Here is a 26,579-nt window from a genome sequence, read left to right as displayed (position 1 = left end):
CATCCCCAAGCACTGAGGTGAATCAACGACATGCTGAAGACCTAAATGAGTTTTATTGTAGATTTGAAACCCCCACACCCACTCTGATGATCTCTTTACACAACCATTACCACCTCCAGCAACTGCGCTCTTCCCCTTTCTCCACTTCAAATCAGCAAAGATTATGAGCACCAGGTCTACAGGCAGAACAAAAGACGAAATGCACCAGGCCCGAACTATGTGACACCAGCCTGTCTGAAAACCTGCGCTGATGAGCTGGTGCCCATCTTTTCACAGATCTTCAACAGGGCTCTGGAGTCGTGTGAAGTCCCTGCCTGCTTCAAACGCTTTACCATCATCCCCGTTCCAAAGAAACCCAAGCTAATAGGATTTAACGACTACAGACCTGTGGCGCTAACGTCTGTGGTCATGAAGTCATTAAAAATACTGGTTCTGGCTTATCTGAAGGACATCACCGGACCCTTACTGGACCTCCTGCAGTTTGCTTACCAAGCAAACAGGTCAGTGGATGATGCAGTGAACATTGGCTTGCACTTTATCCTGCAGCATCTGGTCAGACCAGGGACTTATGTGAGGATCCTGTTTGTGGACTTCAGCTCGGCCTTCAACACCATCATTCCTTCACTCTTCCAAACTAAAACTAAACCAACTTTCTGTTCCTAGCCTTATCTGTCACTGGATCTCCAGCTCTCTGACAGATAGATAATTCATGTCAAGCAGCTGCACCACCAACACTGGTGCCCCTCAAGGTTGTGTTCTCTCCCCACTGCTCTTCTCCCTCTAGACCAACGATTGCACCTCTAAAGACCCCTCTGTCAAGCTCCTGAAGTTTGCAGATGACACCATGCTTATCGGCCACATTCAGGACAGTGACGAGCCTGCCTACAAACAGGAGGTAAAAGAGCTGGCTGTCTGGTGGAGTCGCAACAACCTGGAGCTGAACTGCTCAAAACTGTGGATTTAATGAGGAACCCCCCTGCAATTTCCTCACTCACCATCATGGGCAGCACTGTGGCTACAGTGGAGACATTCAAGTTCCTGGGATCCTTCATCTCCCAGAACCTGAAGTAGGACACTCACATCGACAACAAAGGTTGTACTTCCTTCGCCAGCTGAGGAAGTATGACCTACCACAGGAGTTGCTGAAGCAGTTCTACTCAGCCGTCATCGAGTCTGTTCTGTGCACATCAATAACAGTCTGGTTTGTCTCAGCTACAAAATCAGACATCAGAAGATTACAGAGAATGGTTCGGATCCAAGCCATCCCCTCTTTGAACTTTTACCATGTGGTCGGCACTACACAGCCCCAAATATCAGGACAACCAGGCACATGAACAGTTTTTTTCCCCCCGGCAATCCACCTTATGAACAGTTAAATGTTCCTCCCATTGTGCAATAGAAATATGTGCAATAATCTGATATTTATTTGCTACCACCTCCACCCTAATACATCCCTGCATCTTCTATGCTAATTTTGTTTTGATGGTTAAAGTAAGGAATATTCCATGTTAAAAAGAGAATTCTGGAGAACAAAACTTGAGTCATTCTACATAACTCAAAAGTTCCTAAAAGAATTACAAACATTATTTTTGTTTTACTTGATTTGTCTCTTCATTCTAGAGAGTGTGTGTGTGTGTGTGTGTGTGTGTGTGTGTGTGTGTGTGTGTGTGTGTGTGTGTGTAACATCTCTCCATGTCGTCTTGCAGATGCGTGTTCCTCGCTGGCAGCTCATCCGAACTATTACGCAGATCTGCTGGAGAAATGCAGGGGGGAAACAAGCATCGCTACAGAGGAGATCGAGCGAGATCTGCACCGCTCGCTACCAGAGCATCCGGCCTTCCAGAATGAGACGGGAATCTCTGCCTTACGCCGCGTCCTGACCGCATACGCCTACAGAAACCCCGCCATTGGATACTGTCAGGTGAGCACGCTCGCTAGCGGACACTGAAATAAAGATAAAGTACATGAGCTGTGATGATTTGTGTGTGAATGTAAACACTGATGTGTGTGTTCTCTGTAGTCCATGAACATCCTGGCGTCTGTGATGCTCCTGTACACCAAAGAGGAGGAAGCATTCTGGCTGCTGGTCACTGTGTGTGAGCGGATGCTTCCCGACTACTTCAACCGCAGGGTCATCGGTGTGTGTTTACAATCTCTCTACAACATTCTGCTTCACTTCTAAATGACTTTCTTTTTTGCTCTCCAGGTAGTAAATGAATTGTAAATGTTTTGAATGCTGTTGATTTTTATGACTCAGGAGAACCGCAAAAAAACTGGTCTGGATCACATTTCAGAAACAGGGTTATTATAGTTAACTGAAACTAAAACTAAATTATAAGCATTGTTTTATGACTGGAAAGGTTGTGTAAATGTATTGGGTGCAATTTATTGAACAATATTGTTTTACTCTTTCTATTGATGTTTGTTAAGAAAATTAGAACTGTTTTCTTGACAATTAGCTTTAAAATGAAATAAGTTTAAGTGTTTTTTGTTTTGTTTTTCAAGTATCAATTTTTTTTCCTCAGGTGAGAACCAAAAATTATGATTACGATAAAGTCGAAATACTTTATGAATAAAGTCGAAATACTACGAGAATAACGCCGAAATACTACGAGAATAACGCCGAAATACTACGAGAGTAAATCTGAAACACTACGAGAGTAAAGTTGAAATACTACGAGAATAACGCCGAAATACTACGAGAGTAAAGTCGAAATACTACGAGAGTAAAGTCGAAATACTACGAGAGTAAAGTCGAAATACTACGAGAATAAAGTCGAAATACTACGAGAATAAAGTCGAAATACTACGAGAGTAAAGTCGAAATACTACGAGAGTAAAGTCGAAATACTACGAGAGTAAAGTCGAAATACTACGAGAGTAAAGTCGAAATACTACGAGAGTAAAGTCGAAATACTACGAGAGTAAAGTCGAAATACTACGAGAGTAAATCTGAAACACTACGAGAGTAAAGTTGAAATACTACGAGAATAACGCCGAAATACTACGAGAGTAAAGTCGAAATACTACGAGAGTAAAGTCGAAATACTACGAGAGTAAAGTCGAAATACTACGAGAATAAAGTCGAAATACTACGAGAATAACGCCGAAATACTACGAGAGTAAAGTCGAAATACTACGAGAGTAAAGTCGAAATACTACGAGAGTAAAGTCGAAATACTACGAGAGTAAAGTCGAAATACTACGAGAATAAAGTTGAAATACTACGAGAATAACGCCGAAATACTACGAGAGTAAAGTCGAAATACTACGAGAGTAAAGTCGAAATACTACGAGAGTAAAGTCGAAATACTACGAGAGTAAAGTCGAAATACTACGAGAATAAAGTCGAAATACTACGAGAATAAAGTCGAAATACTACGAGAGTAAAGTCGAAATACTACGAGAATAAAGTCGAAATACTACGAGAGTAAAGTCGAAATACTACGAGAGTAAAGTCGAAATACTACGAGAGTAAAGTCGAAATACTACGAGAGTAAAGTCGAAATACTACGAGAGTAAAGTCGAAATACTACGAGAGTAAAGTCGAAATACTACGAGAGTAAAGTCGAAATACTACGAGAGTAAAGTCGAAATACTACGAGAGTAAAGTCGAAATACTACGAGAGTAAAGTCGAAATACTACGAGAATAAAGTCGAAATACTACGAGAATAAAGTCGAAACACTACGAGAATAAAGTCTAAACACTACGAGAATAAAGTCGAAACACTACGAGAGTAAAGTCGAAATACTACGAGAATAAAGTCGAAATACTACGAGAATAAAGTCGAAATACTACGAGAATAAAGTCGAAACACTACGAGAGTAAAGCCGAAATACTACGAGAGTAAAGCCGAAATACTACGAGAGTAAAGTCGAAACACTACGAGAATAAAGTCGAAACACTACGAGAATAAAGTCTAAATACTACGAGAATAAAGTCGAAATACTACGAGAATAAAGTCGAAACACTACGAGAGTAAAGCCGAAATACTACGAGAATAAAGTCTAAATACTACGAGAGTAAAGCCGAAATACTACGAGAATAAAGTCGAAATACTACGAGAGTAAAGCCGAAATACTACGAGAGTAAAGCCGAAATACTACGAGAGTAAAGCCGAAATACTACGAGAGTAAAGTCGAAATACTACGAGAGTAAAGTCGAAATACTACGAGAATAAAGTCTAAATACTACGAGAGTAAAGCCGAAACACTACGAGAATAAAGTCGAAACACTACGAGAATAAAGTCGAAACACTACGAGAGTAAAGCCGAAATACTACGAGAATAAAGTCGAAACACTACGAGAATAAAGTCTAAATACTACGAGAGTAAAGCCGAAATACTACGAGAGTAAAGTCGAAACACTACGAGAATAAAGTCGAAACACTACGAGAATAAAGTCTAAATACTACGAGAGTAAAGCCGAAATACTACGAGAATAAAGTCGAAATACTACGAGAGTAAAGCCGAAACACTACGAGAATAAAGTCGAAATACTACGAGAGTAAAGCCGAAATACTACGAGAGTAAAGTCGAAACACTACGAGAATAAAGTCGAAATACTACGAGAGTAAAGTCTAAATACTACGAGAGTAAAGCCGAAATACTACGAGAGTAAAGTCGAAACACTACGAGAATAAAGTCGAAACACTACGAGAATAAAGTCTAAATACTACGAGAGTAAAGCCGAAATACTACGAGAATAAAGTCGAAATACTACGAGAGTAAAGCCGAAACACTACGAGAATAAAGTCGAAATACTACGAGAGTAAAGCCGAAATACTACGAGAGTAAAGCCGAAATACTACGAGAGTAAAGCCGAAATACTACGAGAGTAAAGCCGAAATACTACGAGAATAAAGTCGAAACACTACGAGAATAAAGTCTAAATACTACGAGAGTAAAGCCGAAATACTACGAGAGTAAAGTCGAAATACTACGAGAGTAAAGCCGAAACACTACGAGAATAAAGTCTAAATACTACGAGAGTAAAGCCGAAATACTACGAGAGTAAAGCCGAAATACTACGAGAGTAAAGCCGAAATACTACGAGAGTAAAGCCGAAATACTACGAGAATAAAGTCGAAACACTACGAGAATAAAGTCTAAATACTACGAGAATAAAGTCGAAATACTACGAGAATAAAGTCGAAACACTACGAGAGTAAAGCCGAAATACTACGAGAGTAAAGCCGAAACACTACGAGAATAAAGTCGAAACACTACGAGAATAAAGTCGAAACACTACGAGAATAAAGTCTAAATACTACGAGAGTAAAGTCGAAATACTACGAGAATAAAGTCGAAACACTACGAGAGTAAAGCCGAAATACTACGAGAGTAAAGCCGAAATACTATGAGAGTAAAGTCGAAACACTACGAGAATAAAGTCGAAACACTACGAGAATAAAGTCTAAATACTACGAGAGTAAAGCCGAAATACTACGAGAATAAAGTCGAAATACTACGAGAGTAAAGCCGAAATACTACGAGAGTAAAGCCGAAATACTACGAGAATAAAGTCGAAACACTACGAGAATAAAGTCGAAATACTACGAGAGTAAAGCCGAAATACTACGAGAATAAAGCCGAAATACTACGAGAGTAAAGCCGAAATACTACGAGAGTAAAGCCGAAATACTACGAGAGTAAAGTCGAAACACTACGAGAATAAAGTCGAAACACTACGAGAATAAAGTCGAAACACTACGAGAATAAAGTCGAAATACTACGAGAATAAAGTCGAAATACTACGAGAGTAAAGCCGAAATACTACGAGAATAAAGTCGAAACACTACGAGAATAAAGTCGAAACACTACGAGAATAAAGTCGAAACACTACGAGAATAAAGTCGAAATACTACGAGAGTAAAGCCGAAATACTATGAGAGTAAAGCCGAAATACTACGAGAGTAAAGCCGAAATACTACGAGAAAAAAGTCGAAACACTACGAGAATAAAGTCGAAACACTACGAGAATAAAGTCTAAATACTACGAGAGTAAAGCCGAAATACTACGAGAGTAAAGCCGAAATACTATGAGAGTAAAGCCGAAATACTACGAGAGTAAAGCCGAAATACTACGAGAATAAAGTCGAAACACTACGAGAATAAAGTCGAAATACTACGAGAATAAAGTCGAAACACTACGAGAGTAAAGCCGAAATACTACGAGAATAAAGTCGAAACACTACGAGAATAAAGTCTAAATACTACGAGAATAAAGTCGAAATACTATGAGAATAAAGTCGAAACACTACGAGAATAAAGTCTAAATACTACGAGAATAAAGTCGAAATACTACGAGAATAAAGTCGAAACACTACGAGAATAAAGTCGAAATACTACGAGAATAAAGTCGAAATACTACGAGAGTAAAGCCGAAATACTATGAGAGTAAAGCCGAAATACTACGAGAGTAAAGCCGAAATACTACGAGAATAAAGTCGAAACACTACGAGAATAAAGTCGAAACACTACGAGAATAAAGTCGAAATACTACGAGAATAAAGTCGAAACACTACGAGAATAAAGTCGAAATACTACGAGAATAAAGTCGAAACACTACGAGAATAAAGTCGAAATACTACGAGAATAAAGTCGAAACACTACGAGAATAAAGTCGAAATACTACGAGAATAAAGTCGAAACACTACGAGAATAAAGTCGAAATACTACGAGAATAAAGTCGAAACACTACGAGAATAAAGTCGAAATACTACGAGAATAAAGTCGAAACACTACGAGAATAAAGTCGAAATACTACGAGAATAAAGTCGAAACACTACGAGAATAAAGTCGAAACACTACGAGAATAAAGTCTAAATACTACGAGAATAAAGTTGTAATGTTTAGAGAATAAAAATGTATTTGGACTTTATTCTCGTAGTATTTTCTCAAAATATTAGATTTTTTTTATAAAAAAAAAAGGCTACAAAATGCAAGATTTTTCTCATGTTCATTTACCTGTTAACAGCTGTTTTTGTCTTGAAGAACAACATTCATACAGTCTAAGAAAACCTGGATATCTGAGTTTAATTTTAAAAGTCTGATTCCTGGACCTGGAAAAGTCATGAAAATGAATCGAAACTTAAAACAACACAGCATGCATTTTTCTACTGATTTCAAACTGGCAAATGGGTAGAAAACCACGAGTGACTGGAAAAGTCATGCAAATTTAATGGGTACATTTTATTGAGCAGTGTTCTTCTTTCTAATTGATGTTTGATCAGAAAATGAGAAATGTTTCCTTGGCAATTAGCTTTAAAATAAAATAAGTGTGTTGTTTTGTGTTTATTTCATTTCAAATAGCATTTTCTTTTCTTCAGACGAGAACTCAAAATAATATCAGCTCTTTCAACTTTTAAAGCAATTTGAAAACATGAAGGCACCTTTGATGGCACAGTTAGTTCCCTCAGCTCTTCCTCTTTCTCAGATGCAGTGTGTGAAGTGTGTGCTTTGGTTTGGTTTTTGTGGGTTTCTGCTGGTTTGGCTCCGTTCCGTATGCGACTGCGCTGGTCTAACGCTGCTGATGTCACTTCCTGTCTGTCAGGAGCTCAGGTGGATCAGTCGGTGTTTGAGGAGCTGATCGGCGAGCGTCTGCCGGAGCTGTCCGAGCGCGTGCCTGACCTCTCTCCGCTGGCGTCGGCGTCGCTCACGTGGTTCCTGACGCTGTTCGTCAACGTCCTGCCCTTCCGCAGCGCGCTGTGTGTCCTGGACTGCTTCTTCTACCACGGCATCAGAGCCATCTTCCAGATCGCGCTGGCGGTGCTGGACGCTAACGCCGCGGAGCTGAGCACATGCAGCGACGACGGACACGCGCTCATGATACTGACCAGGTCATTCACTGACAGATCAAATAACCTCCAGCGCTGAATGTTCACCATCAAACTGGCAGAATATCAGAGGAAGCATCATATCAAAAGATCAGTAATTATAGTCGAGTAGGTCCAAAGTGATTCATGTAAAAAGTAAAATACAGTTAAATCTAGTTTAGTCATTTTTAATGCAGTGATATATAATATTTGATATTCTCAATCATAAAATATTTAATATTTACTCATTTTCATTTATATGCACCAGTTTTTCTGAGAACTTAGTTTTCTCAGCACCTCTCACACAGCACATGAGTAAGTCACTCTTTCACGTCTCATGAACGGAGAAATACACCAAAAATGATGTCTAATTATCCGTGTTGATGAGTATTTACGTAAACGCTCTCGGTTACATCTTAGGTGAACGTAAACAATTGGGAGACTATCAGACGTGTATCAGTACATTGAATCTGTTCGTTAGGATTTAAAGGGACCACAGCCTAATTTAATTGCTGTCTGTGGCATTGATGTTAGCCAAGCAACTAAAGAAAGACGGAAAATCACTCACTGCTCTTGACTGAGTCACTTTAGTAGCCCTTATAAAGATTAATCTAAATTTATTTATATAAATAACTATGTCTGCTTGAAAGAATGAAGAATGTGGTAAACAAGTTGTTATAAAGAATGCGTATTAGCCTATATGTGACCCTGGACCACAAAACCAGTCATAAGGTTAAATTTTACAAAACTGAGATATATACATCATATGAACGCTCAATAAATAAGCTTTCTATTGATGTATGGTTTGTTAGGATAGGACAATATTTGGCTGAGATGCATCTATTTGAAAATCAGGAATCTGAGGGTGCAAAAAAATCAAAATACTGAGAAAATCACCTTAAAGTTGTCCAAATTAAGTTCGTAACAATGCATATTACTAATCAAAAATTACATTTTGATATATTTACAGTAGGAATTTTACAAAGAATCATCACGGAACATGATCTTTACTTAATTTCCTAATGATTTTTGGCATAAAAGAAAAATCAATAATTTTGACACATGCAATGTATTTTTGGCTATTGCTACAAACAAACCCCAGCGACTTAAGACTGGTTTTGTGCTCCAGGGACACATATGTTCTTGTTTCTTTATGAGAAGTGGTTTATTTCATTTTAATATAAAAACATGTTGCATATCACAGCAGGTAAATCTGTGTCTATCATGATAAAACCTTAATATGAAACCTATATAATGAGTTTAATAATTTAAGAGAAATGTTTAATAAATGCATTACACTCAAACTAAACCCATTAGATTTTAGCAGACTGAACCTACTGTAGTTTTAGTCGACTAAAGCTAAAAACAATTTAGATTAGACTAAATTTTAGTCAAAAGAGTACGAGTAAAACTAAATCAAAACTTTTCGGAAATGATTCACAGAAATGAATCAAAATGATCGTCTGGGGTTGTTATACTGTTATTTAAATCATTTCTTTATGAACACTAGAGAGCTAGTTGATTTTAGGAAATGTCATAGACAAATAAAAACCCATTTAAATCCTTGTAGATTATTTATGATGTGGCTTAAAGGAGTAGTTCACTTTCATAACAACAATGCGCAGATAATGTTCTCACCGCCTTGTCATCCAAGATGTGCATGTCTTTCTTTCTTCAGTCGTAAAGAAATTGTTTTTTGAGGAAAACATTTCAGCATTTCTCTCTTTATCATGGATATGGATGGAGCCCCGAAGTTTGAACTTCCGAAATGCAGCTTCGAAAGTCTCTAAACGATCCCAGTCGAGGAGGAAGGGTCTTATCTAGAGAAACCATCCGTTATTTTCGAAACAAATTGACAATTTCTATACTTTTTAACCTCAAATGCTCGTCTTGTCTGGTCTCTGCACAGGGCATGCGCAGTCTGTGTGATTGGGGTAAATACAGTTAGGGTGCGTCTAAAAACTCCCATCTCGTTTACGTCCCTAACTTCAAAATCGCCTTAGATTGCTGCAAAAGTACCGACATAGTGTTTACAAAGTGAACAAACAAAGAAACTCAAACTCCCTTTAAAAAAAAAAAGGTAAAAACAGCATTATAGGACGATTTTGACATTGAAGACATAAACGAGATGGGAGTTTTTAGACGTCCCCTAACTGTACCCGGATTATACTGACTACACATTCACTGCGCAGAGACCAGACAAGACCAGCATTTGAGGTTAAAAAGTATATAAATTGTCAATATGTTTAGAAAATAACCGATCGTTTCGTTAGATAAGACCCTTCCTCCTCGACTGGGATCGATTAGAGACTTTTGAAGCTGCATTTAATCTGCATTTCGGAAGTTCAAACTTCGGGGCGCCATCCATTTCCATTATAAAGAGAGAAATCCTGAAATGTTTTCCTCAAAAAAAACATAATTTCTTTACGACTGAGGAAAGAAAGACATGCACATCTTGGATGACAAGGGGGTGAGAACATTATCTGTAGACAAATTCTGCCCAACCAAAAAAATAAAAAATAAAAAAACATCTATCTGTCAAAATACAACACGGTGCTTTTATTTGAAACCTATTTTACCTATTGAAACATTAAGGTTTGTGTTTAATGTTGGTGTTCCTAATAAATGTCTCAAATATATTTCGATTAGGTCTGCTGCTTCTGTTTCTTTTTGGAATTATTAGTCGCTATTTTTAAACGTTTATTTAAGCAACAATGTATAAATTATCTCATGCATGCTTGTCTAAAATCAGGGATAAAAAACGAATGGGTTCCAAATAAAGTGCATTATCTGTGCATTGTTGTTATGAAAGTGAACTACTCCTTTAACGTAAACTAGCACTAATGACTGTCTGTCGGTCTTTATCTGTGGCTCATGGTTTGATGTGTGTTTGTTAGTTTCCTGGAGCAGGTCAGACATGAGGAGGAGTCTCACGTTTGTCCTGAAGATGCAGGAGCTTCTCCTCATCTGAACATCACCACGCTCATCACAGATGCGTATGAGGTGTGTGTTTGCTGAAGCCAGAACAGCGTTTTCCACTATTCGCCACACTTTACCACACCAGTGCAAATATCAAAATATTCTTATTTTAGTGTGTGCTGATCATCTATTCCTCATCTTCCTGTGTTTGCTGTCAGAAATTCGGCGGTGTGACGGTGAAGCACATAGAGATGCTGCGGTCCCGTCACCGCGTTCAGGTGCTGCAGGCGCATGAGGACACCACCAAAGACAACGCTGTGAGACCCTTCACCCTCGTTCACTTCCTCTCAAACACTTCTGCTCAGGTGTTTGTGTTGTGGTTGAATGTCTGTGTGTTTGCAGCTGCGGTTGGTCACACCTGAGGTGTCTCTGTCGCAGGAAGACCTGTCGGAGCTCTACGACCTCTTCAAGGTGCGCCACTGTTTATGCGTATACTGAGGAGAATGAAAGATGTTTTTGATTGTGTTTTGAACAGGTATTTAATGTGTTTCTAGGGTTCGTACGAGGTGCTTAAAGTGCTTGAATTTTACATTTTGAAATGTAAGGCCTAGTATTCCTCAAGAGTGCTTGAATTATTGAAAGACAATGGATCTGAAAAATAAGTGTTTAATTTTGTCAATAAGCACATATCTTTTCACACAAAATTCACACAATTTAAAAAACATACCTTTTTTGCTTATTTCAGTTGTGGGTAAAGTGAAACGTAGCTTTTCGAAATGCACAGCGCGCTCACCTTAGAACCAATGCATGCGCTAAACTTATTTTCAACCCGGATAACCTTCTTCCAGGTGAACAAAGTAGAGCGAAAATAACGTCAACAGAACATGAATCTTTTTGAATATATTGGAACTTTAGAGTGTGGATTGCGAAATCATTTGATTCAGATCAGGACTTAAGTGCAGGTTTGTGAATCAATTGCTTCAGATCAGGATTTTGGAGCTATTTCGTAAATATTTTGCTTTAGAATGGAACTTTAGAGTGTAGATCACAAATCATTTGTTTCAGATCAGGATTTCAGAGCAGATTCGTGAATCTTTTGGTTTATATTGGAACATCATAGAGTAGATCATGAATCATTTGATTCAGATTGGGACTTCAGTGTGGGTTTGTGACTCATTTGTTTCAGATCTGGATTTTTGAGCGATTTTGTAAATCAGAACTTGAGAGTGTTGATGGCGAATCATTTCATTTAGATCAGAACTTCGAAGAAGATTTGTGAATCTTTTGCTTTATATTGGAACTTCGGTGTGGGTTCACAAATCATTTGTTTCAGGTCAGGATTTCAGAGCAGATTCGCGAATCATTTGATTCAGATCGGAACTTCAGAGCAGATTCGCAAATCTTTTGCTTTATATTGAAACTTCAAAGCGTAGATCGCGAATCATTTGATTCAGATTGAGACTTCAGTGCGAGTTTGTGAATCTTTTGCTTTATATTGGAACGTCAGAGAGTAGATCATGAATCATTTGATTCAGATTGGGACTTCAGTGCGAGTTTGTGAATCTTTTGCTTTATATTGGAACGTCAGAGAGTAGAACGCAAATCATTTGATTTAGATCAGGATTTTGGAGCAGATTCGTGAATCATTTGCTTTATATTGAAACTTCAAAGCGTAGATCGCGAATCATTTGATTCAGATTGAGACTTCAGTGCGAGTTTGTGAATCTTTTGCTTTATATTGGAACGTCAGAGAGTAGATCATGAATCATTTGATTCAGATTGGGACTTCAGTGCGAGTTTGTGAATCTTTTGCTTTATATTGGAACGTCAAAGCGTAGAACGCAAATCATTTGATTTAGATCAGGATTTTGGAGCAGATTCGTGAATCATTTGCTTTATATTGAAACTTCAAAGCGTAGATCGCGAATCATTTGATTCAGATTGAGACTTCAGTGCGAGTTTGTGAATCTTTTGCTTTAGATCAGAACTTCAGAGCATTGATCGTGAATCATTTGATTTAGATCTGGATTTTGGAGCAGAATTGTGAATCTTTTGGTTTATATTGGAACATCAGAGCGTAGATCATGAATCATTTGATTCAGATTGGGACTTCAGTGTGGGTTTGTGACTCATTTGTTTCAGATCTGGATTTTTGAGCAATTTTGTAAATCAGAACTTGAGAGTGTTGATGGCGAATCATTTCATTTAGATCAGAACTTCGAAGCAGATTTGTGAATATTTTGCTTTATATTGGAACTTCGGTGTGGGTTCACAAATCATTGTTTCAGGTCAGGATTTGGAGCAGATTTGTGACTCATTTGATTCAGATCAGGATTTGGAGCAGATTCGCAAATCTTTTGCTTTAGTTTGGAACTTCGGTGTGGGTTTGCGAATCATTCGTTTCAGATCGGGATTTCAGAGCGATTTCGCAACTACTTTTTAAAAAACAATTCTTAAACGGTAGAAAACATCAAACCATAAAGGCAGTTATAAAATCAAAGAAAAAAGAAAGTATACACATACAAATCCCTGAAGAAAATAAACTTCTACTTAGCTTTTGCTTCACTTTATCTATTTTTTCTATCATTTTTTTTTTAAAGTAGAAGACATTTCGGTAAGTGAGATCTCCAATTGAAGCCTTTGAAAATCTGAAAAGTAGTGTTTGAAAAAGTCCTGGAATTAGTTTAACAGTATCTGTACGTACTCTGTGTTTCAGACGGAGCACTTCATCAGTCTGTACTGGGGTGATGGTGTGTGCTCTTCCTCCTCTGCATCTCCTCCTCCTCCTCGTGTGGCGGCGGTCAGCTCCAGTGAGCGCTATGTTGTGGACAGGGCTCAGTTCAAGAGCCTGTATGAGCTGCTGACGCCGTGGGTCTGTGGAACTCACACGGACACCGTCGCCCAACGCGCCTTCACCCTGCTGGACCAGGACAGAGACAGTCTGGTCACCTTCTCTCAGTTCGCTCAGATGTTGGGTACGCATGTGTTTGAGAGTTTCAGATATGAGACACGTACATGTGTGTTTTCCTCCATCACTGACAGCAGTGTTTCTCTGCAGACGTTCTCTACTGTGAGGAGCTCAATGAGAAGATCCGGCTGCTGTATCGACTGCACATCCCACCAGGTTCAGTCACTCAAACCAAATTCATTTTTCACTTACGCCATGCTCTTACTCGGTATTCTTTGCTCTTAAAGAGTCTTCATTCACCCTTCCACAGATTCAGGCCAAAAAATGTCTTAAATTAATAAACAAATGGCATTTTATGTCACATGAACTGCAAAAATGAATATCTTCCTCAGTATTTTTGCCTTGTTTTACAGTACAAATGTGACGCTGAAGCACAAAACCAGTCTTAAGTAACAGACAAGTAATAGACAAAAATACATTGTATGGGTAAACATTATCGATTTTTTTTTTATGCCAAAAATCATTAGGATATTGAGATCATTTTCCATGAAGATATTTAGTAAATATCCTACTGTAAATATATCAAAACTTAATTTTAGATTAGTAATATGCATTGCTATGAACTCCATTCGGACAACTTTAAAGGCGATTTTCTCAATATTCAGATTTTTGTGCACCCTCAGATTGCAGATTCCAAATAGTTGTATCTCAGCCAAATATTGTCCTGTCCTAACAAACCAGACATCAATGGAAAGCTTTTTTTATTCAGCAAAATGGACCCTTATGACTGGTTTTGTGGTCCAGGTTCACATATATCTAAGCATCCTTAAATCAAGATACATTTACTGGAGAAGCAAAACAAAGATATTAAGTTTCCTGTGAAGTTAAAAACTAAAACCATATATATAAAAAAACAACAACGTAGAATACATGAAATAAAACTAACTTAAACTGAGGTCAAATTAAAATTTCTATGAAAAAAAAATTAGTTAAATGAAAAACTCATTATGTAGACATTTACATTTAGAGAACATTGTGTTTCCTTTCATTTATTCCTTAAATTGGTCTTAAAACGTCTTAAAATGTCTTTTAAAAGTTTTACATTTAGAATCATAAATTCTGAATCCTGAAATATCTAAACATTCCTAAAGACAAATTTACTTGATAATTGAAATGACTTAAGATATGAAGCCTTGAAATTGATCCGAATTAATCGATTTTTCTTGAAAAATCAAGATCAGAAAAATCTACTTGACACAAAGGCAAAAGGAAATAATTTTTTGACCTAAGTGGCAGATGTTTGTTCTTGTATGAAATAAATAGTAATATGCATTGCTCTAAACTTCATTTGGACAACTGTTAAAGGCGATTTTCTCAATATTTAGATTTTTTTTTTTTTGCTCCCTTAGATTCCAAATAGTTTTAATTTTCGGCCAAATATTGTCCTGGAAAGCTAATTTATTCAGCTTTCAGATAAAAATATAAATCTCAGTTTTAAAAAATGGACCCTTCTGACTGGTTTTGTGGTCCAGAGTCACAAATATCTAAACATCAAATTTAAAACTAAAACCATATTTTTTTCAATTATGTGTACTTGAAATAATACTTGAAATAAAACAAAATTAAACTGATGTAAAATTAAAGATATATATGTAAAAAATAGTTAAAAACACTCAGTATGTGGGCATTTACATTTAGAGAACATATTCCCCCGGTTTCACAGACAAGGCTTAAGCCTAATCCTAGACTAAAATGTAAATCTGAGCTGTTTCAACTGAAAAAAACTTGCACTGACTGATCTTAAAATATATCAGTGCCTTTGTTTTGTCTTAGGATGCACATCGGTAATGTTTTTTTCTTAACAAGTTTATAAATAATTTCTTAAATGTCCTAATTGAACTATGGCCTAATCCTGGTTTAGTCTAAGCCCTGTCTGAGAAACCGGGCCATTGTGTTTACTTTAATTTATTCCTTTCCTAAATTTTCTTTAATTAGTCTTAAATGTCTTTTATAAGTCTTAAATTTGCCATAAAATCTGCAGGAACCCTAAAATATATAAACATTTCTAAAGATGAATTAACTTGAAGCAAATTAACTTAAGTTATGGAGCCTTTAAATTGATCAGATTTAATAGAATTTTCTGCTGTAAACAAGAACAAATATCAAACTCAGAAAAATCAAGATCAGAAAGTTGATCAGAAAAATCAACTTAACTCAAAGGGAAAATGAAATCAATTTTTTGACCCAAGTGGCAGATGTTTATTCTTGAATGAAGCAAAAACCCTCTTAAAGGATTACTCCACTTCCAGAATAAACATTTCTAAATAACTTGCTCACCCCCATGTCATCAAGATATTCATGTCTTTCATTCTTCAGTTTTTTTTGAGGAAAACATTCCAGGATTTTTCTCCAAATAGTTGACTTCAATGGTGCTCAATGGATTAAAGGTTAAAATGCAGCTTCAAAGAGCTCCAAACGATTCCAGCCGAGGAATAAGGGTCTTATCGAGTGAAACGACCGGTCATTAAAAACAAAAAGACAATTTATACACTTTTTAAGCTCAAATGCTCATCTTGCCTAGCTCTGCATCAACTCTGTGTGCTCCGGTTCAAGACAGTTAGGGTACGTCTAAAAACTCTCATCACTTTTACTCCTCCAACTTCAAAATTGTCCTCCATCGCTGCAGAAGAACAGACCCAGTGTTTACAAAGTGAACGTGCAAAGAAGATCAATCAGCCTTTACAAAAAAGGTAAAACAGCCAAGATTTTAAAGTTAGAGGAGAAAATAAGAAGGGAGTTTTTCGACATACCCCAGTGTGTGTGGTGTTAGAGATGAAGTGCTCCTGATGGTGTGTGATGATGATGTTCACAGCTCTGAGTGAGGACGCAGAAGACTCGTCTCCTCTGAAGAGTCCCATGTTGTCCAGCACCAGACCTCTCTATGTTAACCTGCCCAACGGTACGTGCGTGTGTGTTCATAAGTGTGTGTCTATGAGAGGTTATGTTGACCTGTAATGATGTGCTTCTCACATGTCGATAGGAGAGAGGAAGAGTTACGAAGAGCAGCTGCAGCAGATGCTTCAGGACCTGAGCAGAGGAAAGGAGAAGAACGAGGAGAAACCTCTTCCTCACATGAACCAGGTGAACCTTCAGCTTTAGTGTGTCATTGTGACGCTAAAACGAATGATAATGCGGTAGTTTGAGTTTTTGTGTTTGCATTTGTGCAGCTCTACTCCTCTACAGCCCTCACATCTCAGCAACCATGTGAATATCTTCTGAAGGGACAATAATATAGAAATGAAACTTGGATATATTTTAGAGTAGTCAATGTGCCGCTTGTATAGCAGTATAGATTTACTGTCCTCCGAAAATAACTCAACATACAGCCGTTATTGTCAACAGAAGTGAGTACACCCGAAGTGAACTTGTCCAAAGTGTGAATATATTGCGTTATAATATACTTTGGTTAAAAATTCTCAATAGTAGTGTAAAAAAACACCCTTTTACCTTGTCAAAATCAGCTCTGCTAAACATTAACTCATATTATTGTATGGCCCTTTAAATGCAAATGAGCTCTGCTCGCCCCGCCCCTCTCTGCCTGCGATGAGACGTGATGTTTACTGTAGCTGCCTTTAGCCACATTTATCGGCGAAACTTGCCAACAAGCACATTATTAAGAAAGGCCATTTGCAAAGATGCATAAAACCCCTTATCCTCACTTCTGCTGTGGATGAAGCTGCATCAGGAACGATTCACATGAACACAGACACATCTGTAGATCAGGATCAGAGCTTTCCTTTTAAAAACAAAAGTAACGTTATCCTCTACGTCTTCAGCGGCTCAGATGTGGGGAGGAAATGATGAATGAACACCTCAATCGCTCAATTCTCGTCTTCCTCTGCACCTGAGTCACACAATGGTGATCAGAGTCTGTTTGAGCTCAGTGTGGGCGGGGCTAAGGTCAGACGCTCATGTCAATCAACTATCGTGGGAGGGGCCTCTGTCTCTGTGTCATCACACGCACAAGAAGCTGAGAATGACCTGATTTATTACTTTTATAGATTAAACAAATACCACTGGGTGGATTATCATCATTGTAGGGTGGTTGTGTTCACAAACTGACAACACATTAATGTTGTGAGTTTTGCATCCAGTGACCCCTTTAACTGCTCTAATACAAGATACACAAGTTTGTATGGTCCTGTTAAGCAGACAAAGACATAAACATGATGAATAGGACATGAGATTTTGCATATTGCTGTTATGACTTAGGGTGTGCTCACTTTTGTTGACAATAACGGCTGTTTGTTGAGTTATTTTCAGAGGACAGTGAATCTATGCTGCTATACTGCCCTCCAAAGGCAAAGTGCAGTAACTACACATGTGGTCAAAACTGAGTTAAGGCTTAATGTACTTTGGACAGCTGTTTTGTCTTGTTGCAAAGTTTTCTCAGTTTCAGTGTTGGCGTAGTTACTGCACTTTGCCTTTGGATGGCAGTATACAAGCTGCACGTTGACTACTCTAAACTACACCCAAGTTTGATTTCTCTAGTGTTGTCCTTTCAGAAGATCTACTAGAATGGTTGCTGAAATGGTCACTTGTGTGAGAGACTGTCTTCAGAAGCAATGATATGAACGCTGTGGTGTGTTCTGTCCCCTTCAGCGTGAGTTCATCCAGTTCTGTAAGACGCTCTACAGCATGTTTCAGGGCCATCCGGACGAGGCCGAACTCTTCCAGGCCATAGGGATGGTCACCAGCCTCGTGCTGCAGATCGGAGAGGCGCGTCACCGCGATCGGCCGCCGGCGGAGGGCCAGAGCGAGTCCGAGTCTGACGATGGCTGGTCGGCGAGCTTCGAGCAGATTCTGGCCTCCTTACTGACCGAACAGGTGCTGGTCAACTTCCTGGAGCGGCCCGTCCACCTGAGCGCCAAAATCAGCGCCGCCAAACCGCGGCAGTATCAGGAGCGCGCCGGTCTGCTGATGATCCAGCACAGCTGATACTGACACAGTGCCTTCATCTTGACCAAACCCACACTGACGTCCACACAATCCCACGATGCCGCTGGGGAGAGCCGGACTCCCCTCAGCCCAAGCTTTAATGAAGCCGAGCCACGTTTCTCTTAATCAGCATGTGTGTGTTTCTATCAGTATTCAAACGTAGCACACTTTACTTTGCAGATTTGAAACAAACGCTGTTTACGTCTTACTGACCGTATGAACAAAGCTCACATGAAGGACATATATAGATCTTTATTATTATTATTAAAAGCGCTCCACAATTCTGAATCATGAACACCAGATCAATCTGATTCCTGCTGAAAGCTCAAATGTTGCGGCGTAGAGTGTGTTTTAGTCATTTTACAATATTTACACTGGAAAAACTGAGTTTTTTTCCTTGTACAAATTTCTAAATATTCTTAAATGAAATTAGTTTTACTGGAGACGCAAAGTGACGCAAGATATTAAAGGTAAAGTTAGGCGACAAAAGAAAATTCAGTTTATTTTCTGCCGCTCATGTTGTTCCAAACCTGAGTTTCTGTCTGCTGTTGAACATCAATGAAGAGAATGTTGGAACGTTGTTGCCGGCACCCATTGACTTCCATAGTATGGAATAGAAATAGTATGGAAGCCACTGGGGATCAGAAACTCTTCTTTTCTTTTAAAGATAAAAGCCGGAATTGACTATTTCTCAGAACTGATCGTTAAAAACTCGCAATTCTGACTTTATAACTTACATTTGCAAGTTTATATCTCGCACATCTAACTTTTTTCAGAATTGAGGTTTAAACTCAATTTGGACTTTATAACACTATATTTATATATATATATTTGTGTTCTGAGAATTGACTGTTTCTCAGATTTGTGACTTTTTCTTCTCGGAGGAAACAAGTTTGTATCCCACAATTCTGACTTTATAACACAAAATTGAGTTTATATCCCAACATTTGAGAGAAGAAAGTCAGAATAGACTATTTCTCAGAACTGCTAGTTAAACATCTCACAATTCTGACTTTTTAACTCAGTTACAAGTTTATATCTTGCATTTCTGACACCTTTTCTCAGAACTGAGATGTAAAGTCCATGTGAACTTCATACCTTTATATCATTGTCTATATTTTGCAGTTCTGAGGGAAAAAAGTTGAAAATTTCTCAGAATTATGACTTTTTCTACTCAGAATTGCAATATATCCCACAATTCTCACTTTATGACATGGAAATTAGTTTTTATCCCAACATTTTATCCCCAAAAAATCAGAGTTTATCTGATTAATTATTTTCAGAATTGAGAAGCTAAACTTTATAACACAAAATTGTTTGTCTTGCAATTCTGAGAAAAAGGTGGAATTTTCTCAGAATTATTACTTTTTTCTTCTCAGAATTGCAAGTTTATACCTTGTGATTCTGACTTTTTCTTGTAACTACAGTCAGAAACTGTTTGAGAAACATTTGAGAAAAAACTCAGAATTGACCATTTCTCAAAACTGATCAAATATGAATGAAAATAAGAAATAAACTCAATTCTGACTATATAACGCTAATTTTTTAATATATATTTTTTTAAATATTATTTTCCCCCCTAACTATTTGCACGTTTAGATCTTGCATTTCTGACTTCTTAAAATGGAGATATAAACTCACTTTGGACTTTATTACATGCATTTATATCTTGCAAAAAAAAAAGTCAGAATTGACTTTATTTTTCAGAATTATGAGTTTAAATCTTGTAATTCTGACTTTCTTTCCTGTAATGTCAAGTTCATATCCCACAATTCTGACTTAAGGAGAAATTCTGAGTTTATATCCTTGCATTTAAGAAAAAGTCAGAACTATTAAAGTTATTAAAGCAATTGCAAGTTTATATCTCACATCTGACTTTAAGAATTGAAATACAAATTTAATTTGGACTTTATAACATGCAATTGTGTTTATATCTTGCAATTCTGAAAAACAAAGCGAAATTGTCTAAATTCCAGAATTATGACTTTTTTTTTCTTGTATCTACAATCAGAAACTGTTGAGAATCTCTTCTTTTGTATTCAGCAGAAGAGACAACATGAGGGTGAGGAAATTAACCGTTTTGTTTTGGGTGAACAGTCTCTTCCAGTTCTGTTGCTCTCTGAAAAATGTTCCAAATAAAGTGAATTAAATCTTAAAACCAGAACTAATATCTGCCAATGGAGTCAGAAATGTAATCTAGTTTTTCCTTCAAATTTATTTTAATTTTCTGAGCCAACTGGCAGGTATTTTGTTCTTGTTTTAAACTCACTGTCATTTGATTCTCCAGTAAATGTTGATTTTAAAATCTTCGATATTAGCACTAGAAAATGACAAAATACTGAGGAAGAAAATAACTTAAAATATGCAAAGTAAAGCTCGTTTGTTGACTATCTATCTGTACTAAATACTGACACGGTCTGAACAAACCTTGTTTTAGTTTGTTAGATGTATCTCTTAGATTTATAAAGTGCCTTAAAAACAATCAGCCATACGACTGATCCTCAGTCAGAAATGTTGTGAAATCCAAAGGGACCACGTTTAATTCTAATCAAGCGTCTGGTTTTCAACAGATGATGGAACATCATGTAGTTCAGATATTTATGGTTGGAGGACCCAATCAATAATAGCTTTAATTGAAGTTTACATGTTCTGCATGTCGTCCTGATGGGTTTATTCTCTACAGACTGATGTCAAAACTCATCTGACAAGAAATAAATCATCCACAACAAACATCCTTTTATCTTTTTATTCCAACAAGCATGAAGAAAGACTTAATTTTCATCCACATTGACAGTCTGAAGACCTGCAAACACAAAAAACAAAAGTTAGAGTTTAGAAATATACTCAATGATGTTCCCTTCAATAATGAGCCGAACAGACAGTATAGGACACATCCTCATTAATGCGAGGAGGATGAATGAATGGAAACCTGTTTCCACCACTGAATAAAAACAACATTTAATAACTTTTCAATAATGTTCTCATAATTGTTTTGACATCTCACCATTCTAACTTTTTTCCCTTGCAATTGAATTTTGCATTTCTGACTTTTCTCAGAACTGAAACTGAATTGACTTTATAACAATGAGAGTTTAAATCTCACAATTCAGACATTTTTCCCTCACTTGCAAGTTTATATCTTGCATTTCTGACTTTTTCTTAGAATTTAGATATAAACTTAATTCGGACTGTTGACACACAATTGTTTATATTTTGCAATTCTGAGAAAAAAAGTTTTATGACAGAATTATGACTTTTTCTTCTCAGAATTGCAAGTTTATATTCCGCAATTCTGACTTTGTAACACAGACTTGAGTTTATATCCCAACTGTTTATATCTTGCAATTCTGAAAAAACAGTTGGAATTGACTCAGAATTATGACTTACTTAGAATGACTTAATTCTAATTTTATAACAAAATTGTGAGTTTACACAAATATTTCTCAACATTTGAGAATTGACTTTCTCAGAACTGATGGTTAAAATTTCAAGTTTTTCATGCAACGGCATGTTTATCTCACTTTTCTGGATTCTTTTGTCAGAATTGAGATATTAAACTCAGTTTGGACTTCATAACACAATTGTGTTTATATCATGCAATTCTCAGAAAAAAGTTGGAATCGACGTTCTCAGAATTATGGCTTTTTCTTCTCAGAATTGCAAGTTAATATCCAATAATTCTGACTTTATAAACCTATATTTAAGGGAAAAGTCAGTCAGAATTAACCATTTCTCAGAACCAATAGATTTAAGGAAGGAAAGGAGGTGAAGTGAGGCCAAGTATTGTGACCCATACTCAGAATTTGTGCTCTGCATTTAACCCATCCAAGTGCACACACAGCAGTTGCATAGTCAAAATCTCTGACTAGAACTCAATTGCAAGTTTATATCTTACATTTCTGACCGAGTTCAAATCCCTACATTTGAGGAAAAAGTCAATTGAGTATTGTTCAGAACTGATAGTTAAAATCTCACAATTCTAAGTTTTTCTTGCATTTCTGACTTATTTTCTCAATTAAGGTATGAACTCGATTTTGACTTTATATCCCAACATTTGGGGGGGAAAAAAATGACAGGATTGATTTTTTTCTGGACATTCAGAGTTTCAAGTTTACATCATGCACTTCTGGCGTTATAACAAAAATAGTGTTTTTTTTTATCTTATATTTAAGGAAAAAGTCAGTCAGAATCGACTTTCTCAGATACTTAATCTCAATATCAAGTTTATATCTTGTATCTTGCATTTCTGACTTCGCAGAATTTCAAATTTCTTAAACTCAATTTCGACTTTATAACATGCAGTTGTTTATATGTTGCAATTCTGACGGGAAAAAAAGTTGGAATCGACTCAGAATTGAGAGTTTTTCTAAAAGTTTAAAACTTGCCATTCTGACTTTATAACAAATATTGAGTTTATATCCCTACATTTGAGGAAAAAGCCTGTCAGAATTGAATATTGCACAGAACTGATTTTTAAAATCTCACAGTTGAGTTTTTCTTGCAACTGCAAGCTTATATCTTGCATTTCTGACTTTTCACAGAATTTAGATAAACTCAATTTGGACTGCAATTCTCAGAAAAAACTGGAATCGACTTTTTCTCTCAGAATTGCAAGTTTATATCCCACAACTCTGACTTTATAACAAAAACATGGAGTTTATATCCCTGCATTTGAAAGGTCAGTCAGAATTGAATATTGCTCAGAACTGAAAGTTAAAATCTCGCAACTGTATGTTTATCCATCGCATTTCTGACTTCTTTTCTCAGAATTGAAATATAAACTCAATTTGGACTTTATATGTAATTGTTTATATCTTGCAATTCTCAGAAAAAAAGTTGGAATTGACTCAGAATTACGAGTTTTTCTTCTAAAAAGTTGCAATTCTGACTATATAACATGAAATTGTGAGTTAATGTCCCAACATTTAAGAAAAAAAGTCAAAATTGCCTATTTCTCGGAACTGATAGTGAAACTCTTGCAATTATGACTTTATAACAAAAATAAAGTTTATATTTGAGTTTATTTTTCTATATTTAAGGAAAAAGTCAGAATTGAGTATTTCTCAAAACTTAACAATTGAGTTTTTCTTGCAACTGCAAGTTTATACCTTGCATTTCTGACTTCTTTATGAACTCAATTTTGACTTTATATCCCAACTTTTGAAGAAAAGTCAGAATTGACTTTCTCAGAACTGATAAAATTTCACAAAAAGAGTTTTGCAAAACACACAATTTTAAGTTTACATCATGCATTTCTGACTTCATAACTTTATAATTTTTTTTTATCCTACATTTAAGGAAAAAGTCGGTCAGAATTGACATTCTCAGAACTGATGGTTAAAATATTGCAATTTTGACTTTTCTTGCAAGTTAATATCTTGCATTTCTGACTTTTCTCAAATAAGGTATGAACTCAGTTTTGACTTTATATCCCAACATTTGGATTTTTTCTTGCAACTCAAATTTCTGACGATATAACTCACAATTTCAAGTTTACATCATGCAATTGAGAAAAAGAAGTCCGAAATGTGAGATAAAGTTCTCTTTGTCTGCATTGAGTGTTGTAAACAGGCCCGCATGAGGACCGGATCCTCACCTTTGTAGGTGGTGACGGGGACGTATGTGACGAGGGTGTACAGCTTGTTTGGAGAGTCTTCATCTTCGTTGCGTTTCCTGGAGAGACGCACGCGCATGCGATACGGCACATTCCTGCAGAACACAAGCGCTATTGAGCCTCATCATCATCATCATATAAGACCAGGACAGATCTGAGGAAACGCCTCTCACCTCACGCCTTTGGCCCACACGGCCTTGTTGAGACGGGTGTCGATGCGGACGTCAGGCGTGCCCATCTCCTTCATGGCAAACTTACGGATCTCCTTTAGAGCCCGAGGAGCTCTCCTCTTGAAGGAGCTGAAGGAGGAAGAGGATGGGTGTTAATGCTTTCTAATGCAGATCACGGATGAGGAGTTATTCCTGGACGAGACTCACATGCCGTGGATGCGCTTGTGGACGTTGATGGTGTACTCGCGGGTCACCACCTCATTGATGGCAGAGCGGCCCTTCTTCTTCTCGCCCTTCTTAGGTGCCATCTGAACACAAACAACACAATCAGACTTCATTTCTCATTAGAAAACCTTAGAAAATGTATATATACACACTCAGTTTTGACTTTATAACATGCAATTGTTTATATCTAAAAATTCTGACGGAAAAAAAGTTGGAATCGACTATTTCTCAGAAGTATGACTTTCTTAGAATAACTGCAAGTTTCTCAAAATTCTGACTTTGTAACACAAAATTGAGAGTTTATATCCCTACATTTGAAAAAAAGTCTCACTAAAAGAGTTAAAATCTCACAATTCTGACTCCCCCCTCAATTGCACATTTCTATCTTGCATTTCTGACCTTTTTACCCCTTAGAATTGAAATAACTAAATTTGGACTTTATAACTCACAATTGTTTATATCTTGCAATTCTGAGAAAGAAAAAGTCAGCATTTATTTTCTCAGAATTATGAGTTTTTCATTTCAGAATAACTTCAAGTTTCTCTCTCAAAATTCTGACTTTATAAAATGGAAAAAGTCTCCCAAAAGACTTAAAATCTCACAATTCTGACTTTTTTTTCCTCAATTGCAAGTTTATATTTTGCATTTCTGACTTCATTTCTCAGAATTGAGATATAAACTCTTTTTGGACTTTATAATATGCAATTATTTAGATCTTGCAAAAAAAAAAAAAAAAAAAAAAATTCATCATTTCTAAAAACTCAGTGTGGACTTTATAACTCACAATTGTTTGTATCTTGCAATTCTGAGAAAGAAAAATTCAGAATTGATTTTATTTCTCAGAATTATGACTTTTTCTTCTCAGAATAACTGCAAGTCTATATCTCAAAATTCTGACTTTATAACATGAAATCGAGAGTTTATATCCCTACATTTGAAAATGGGAAAAAAAATAAAATCTCACAAAAAGTTAAACTAGTTTATATCTTGCATTTCTGACTTTCTTTTCTCCTTAGAATTTAGATCTAAACTCAATTTGGACTTTATAACTCACAATTGTTTATATCTTGCAATTCTGAGGAAAAAAAAAAGTCAGAATTTATTTTCTCAGAATTATGACTTTATAACATGAAATTGAGATTTTAAATACATTTTAAAAGGTCTTACAAAAAAAAAAAGATAATCTCACAATTCTGAATGTTTTCCCCTAACAATTCCAAGTTTATATCTTCCCTTTTGAATTTAGATAAAATCTCAATTTGGACTTTATAACTCACAATTGTTGATATCATGGAATGGAATTCTGAGGGGAAAAAAGTTAGAATTGATTTTATTTCTCAGAATTATGAGTTTTTCATTTCAGAATAACTGCAAGTTTAGATCTCAAAATTCTGACTTTATGACATGAAATTGAGTTTTTATCTCTACATTTTAAAAAAGGAAAAAAGTCTTGCAAAAAGAGTTAAAATCTCACAATTCTGACTCTTTGTTTTCTCAATTGCGAGTTTATATCTTGCATTTCTGACTATTTTTTCCCCTTAGAATTTAGATCTAAACTCAATTTGGACTGTATACGAAGAATTGACTTTTTCCTTCTCAGAATTGCAAGTTTATATCCCACAATTCTGACTTTATAACATGAAATGGAGTTTATAACTGAGTTGACTATTTCTCAGAACTGATGGTTAAAATCTCGCAATTGAGTTTCTTGCATTTGCAAGTTTATATCTTGCATTTCTGACTTATTTTCTCAGAATTTAAATCAACTAAATTCTGACTTTATAACAGGCACGTTTATATCTTGCAATTCTGAGGGAAAAAATTGTGCTTTCTCAGAATTATGACTTTTTCTTCTCAGAATTGCAAGTTTAAACCTTGCACTTATGACTTTTTCTTGTAATTGCAAGTTTACATCTCACAATTCTGA

The 26,579-nt window shown here is 36.5% G+C and overlaps 2 protein-coding genes across 2 annotated transcripts in view; one reads left to right on the top strand and one right to left on the bottom strand.

The window, feature by feature from the left end:
- LOC141340260 (TBC1 domain family member 8-like) overlaps positions 1-20,481 on the top strand; it is a 36,124-nt gene extending 15,643 nt beyond the window's left edge. Inside the window, exons 10-20 of the mRNA XM_073845182.1 lie at positions 1,707-1,921; positions 2,021-2,138; positions 7,557-7,842; positions 10,716-10,821; positions 10,956-11,054; positions 11,140-11,208; positions 13,454-13,712; positions 13,796-13,861; positions 16,518-16,604; positions 16,686-16,786; positions 18,308-20,481. Coding sequence (XP_073701283.1) covers positions 1,707-1,921; positions 2,021-2,138; positions 7,557-7,842; positions 10,716-10,821; positions 10,956-11,054; positions 11,140-11,208; positions 13,454-13,712; positions 13,796-13,861; positions 16,518-16,604; positions 16,686-16,786; positions 18,308-18,643 — 1,742 coding nt within the window. The 3' untranslated portion in view covers positions 18,644-20,481. The remainder of the gene's footprint in view (positions 1-1,706; positions 1,922-2,020; positions 2,139-7,556; positions 7,843-10,715; positions 10,822-10,955; positions 11,055-11,139; positions 11,209-13,453; positions 13,713-13,795; positions 13,862-16,517; positions 16,605-16,685; positions 16,787-18,307) is intronic.
- Positions 20,482-21,375: 894 nt separating this feature from the next.
- Positions 21,376-24,744, bottom strand: rpl31 (ribosomal protein L31). The gene is made up of 4 exons (XM_073844996.1): positions 24,635-24,744; positions 24,431-24,556; positions 24,240-24,352; positions 21,376-21,446 (listed from the first exon to the last, which is right to left on the bottom strand). Exons 1-4 carry the CDS (start codon positions 24,733-24,735, stop codon positions 21,415-21,417), a joined length of 372 nt encoding a protein of 123 aa, XP_073701097.1. The 5' UTR covers positions 24,736-24,744; the 3' UTR covers positions 21,376-21,414.
- Between the last annotated feature and the right edge of the window lie 1,835 nt (positions 24,745-26,579).

This window comes from Garra rufa, chromosome 8 (assembly GCF_049309525.1).
Source record: "Garra rufa chromosome 8, GarRuf1.0, whole genome shotgun sequence".
In the NCBI taxonomy this organism is placed as follows: Eukaryota; Metazoa; Chordata; class Actinopteri; order Cypriniformes; family Cyprinidae; genus Garra; species Garra rufa.
Note: the sequence above shows the minus strand (reverse complement) of the source record. Positions and strands in the feature narration are given on the sequence as shown.

Bases quoted from the DNA above. Each gene is read 5' to 3' on its own strand.
- rpl31 (XM_073844996.1), bottom strand. From the start codon at position 24,735: ATGGCACCTAAGAAGGGCGAGAAGAAGAAGGGCCGCTCTGCCATCAAT. The intron at 24,557-24,634 runs GTGAGTCTCGTC...TTCCTCCTTCAG, and splicing joins CACAAGCGCATCCACGGCAT to CTCCTTCAAGAGGAGAGCTC. The intron at 21,447-24,239 runs GTGAGGATCCGG...TTGTGTTTGCAG, and splicing joins CCCCGTCACCACCTACAAAG to GTCTTCAGACTGTCAATGTG.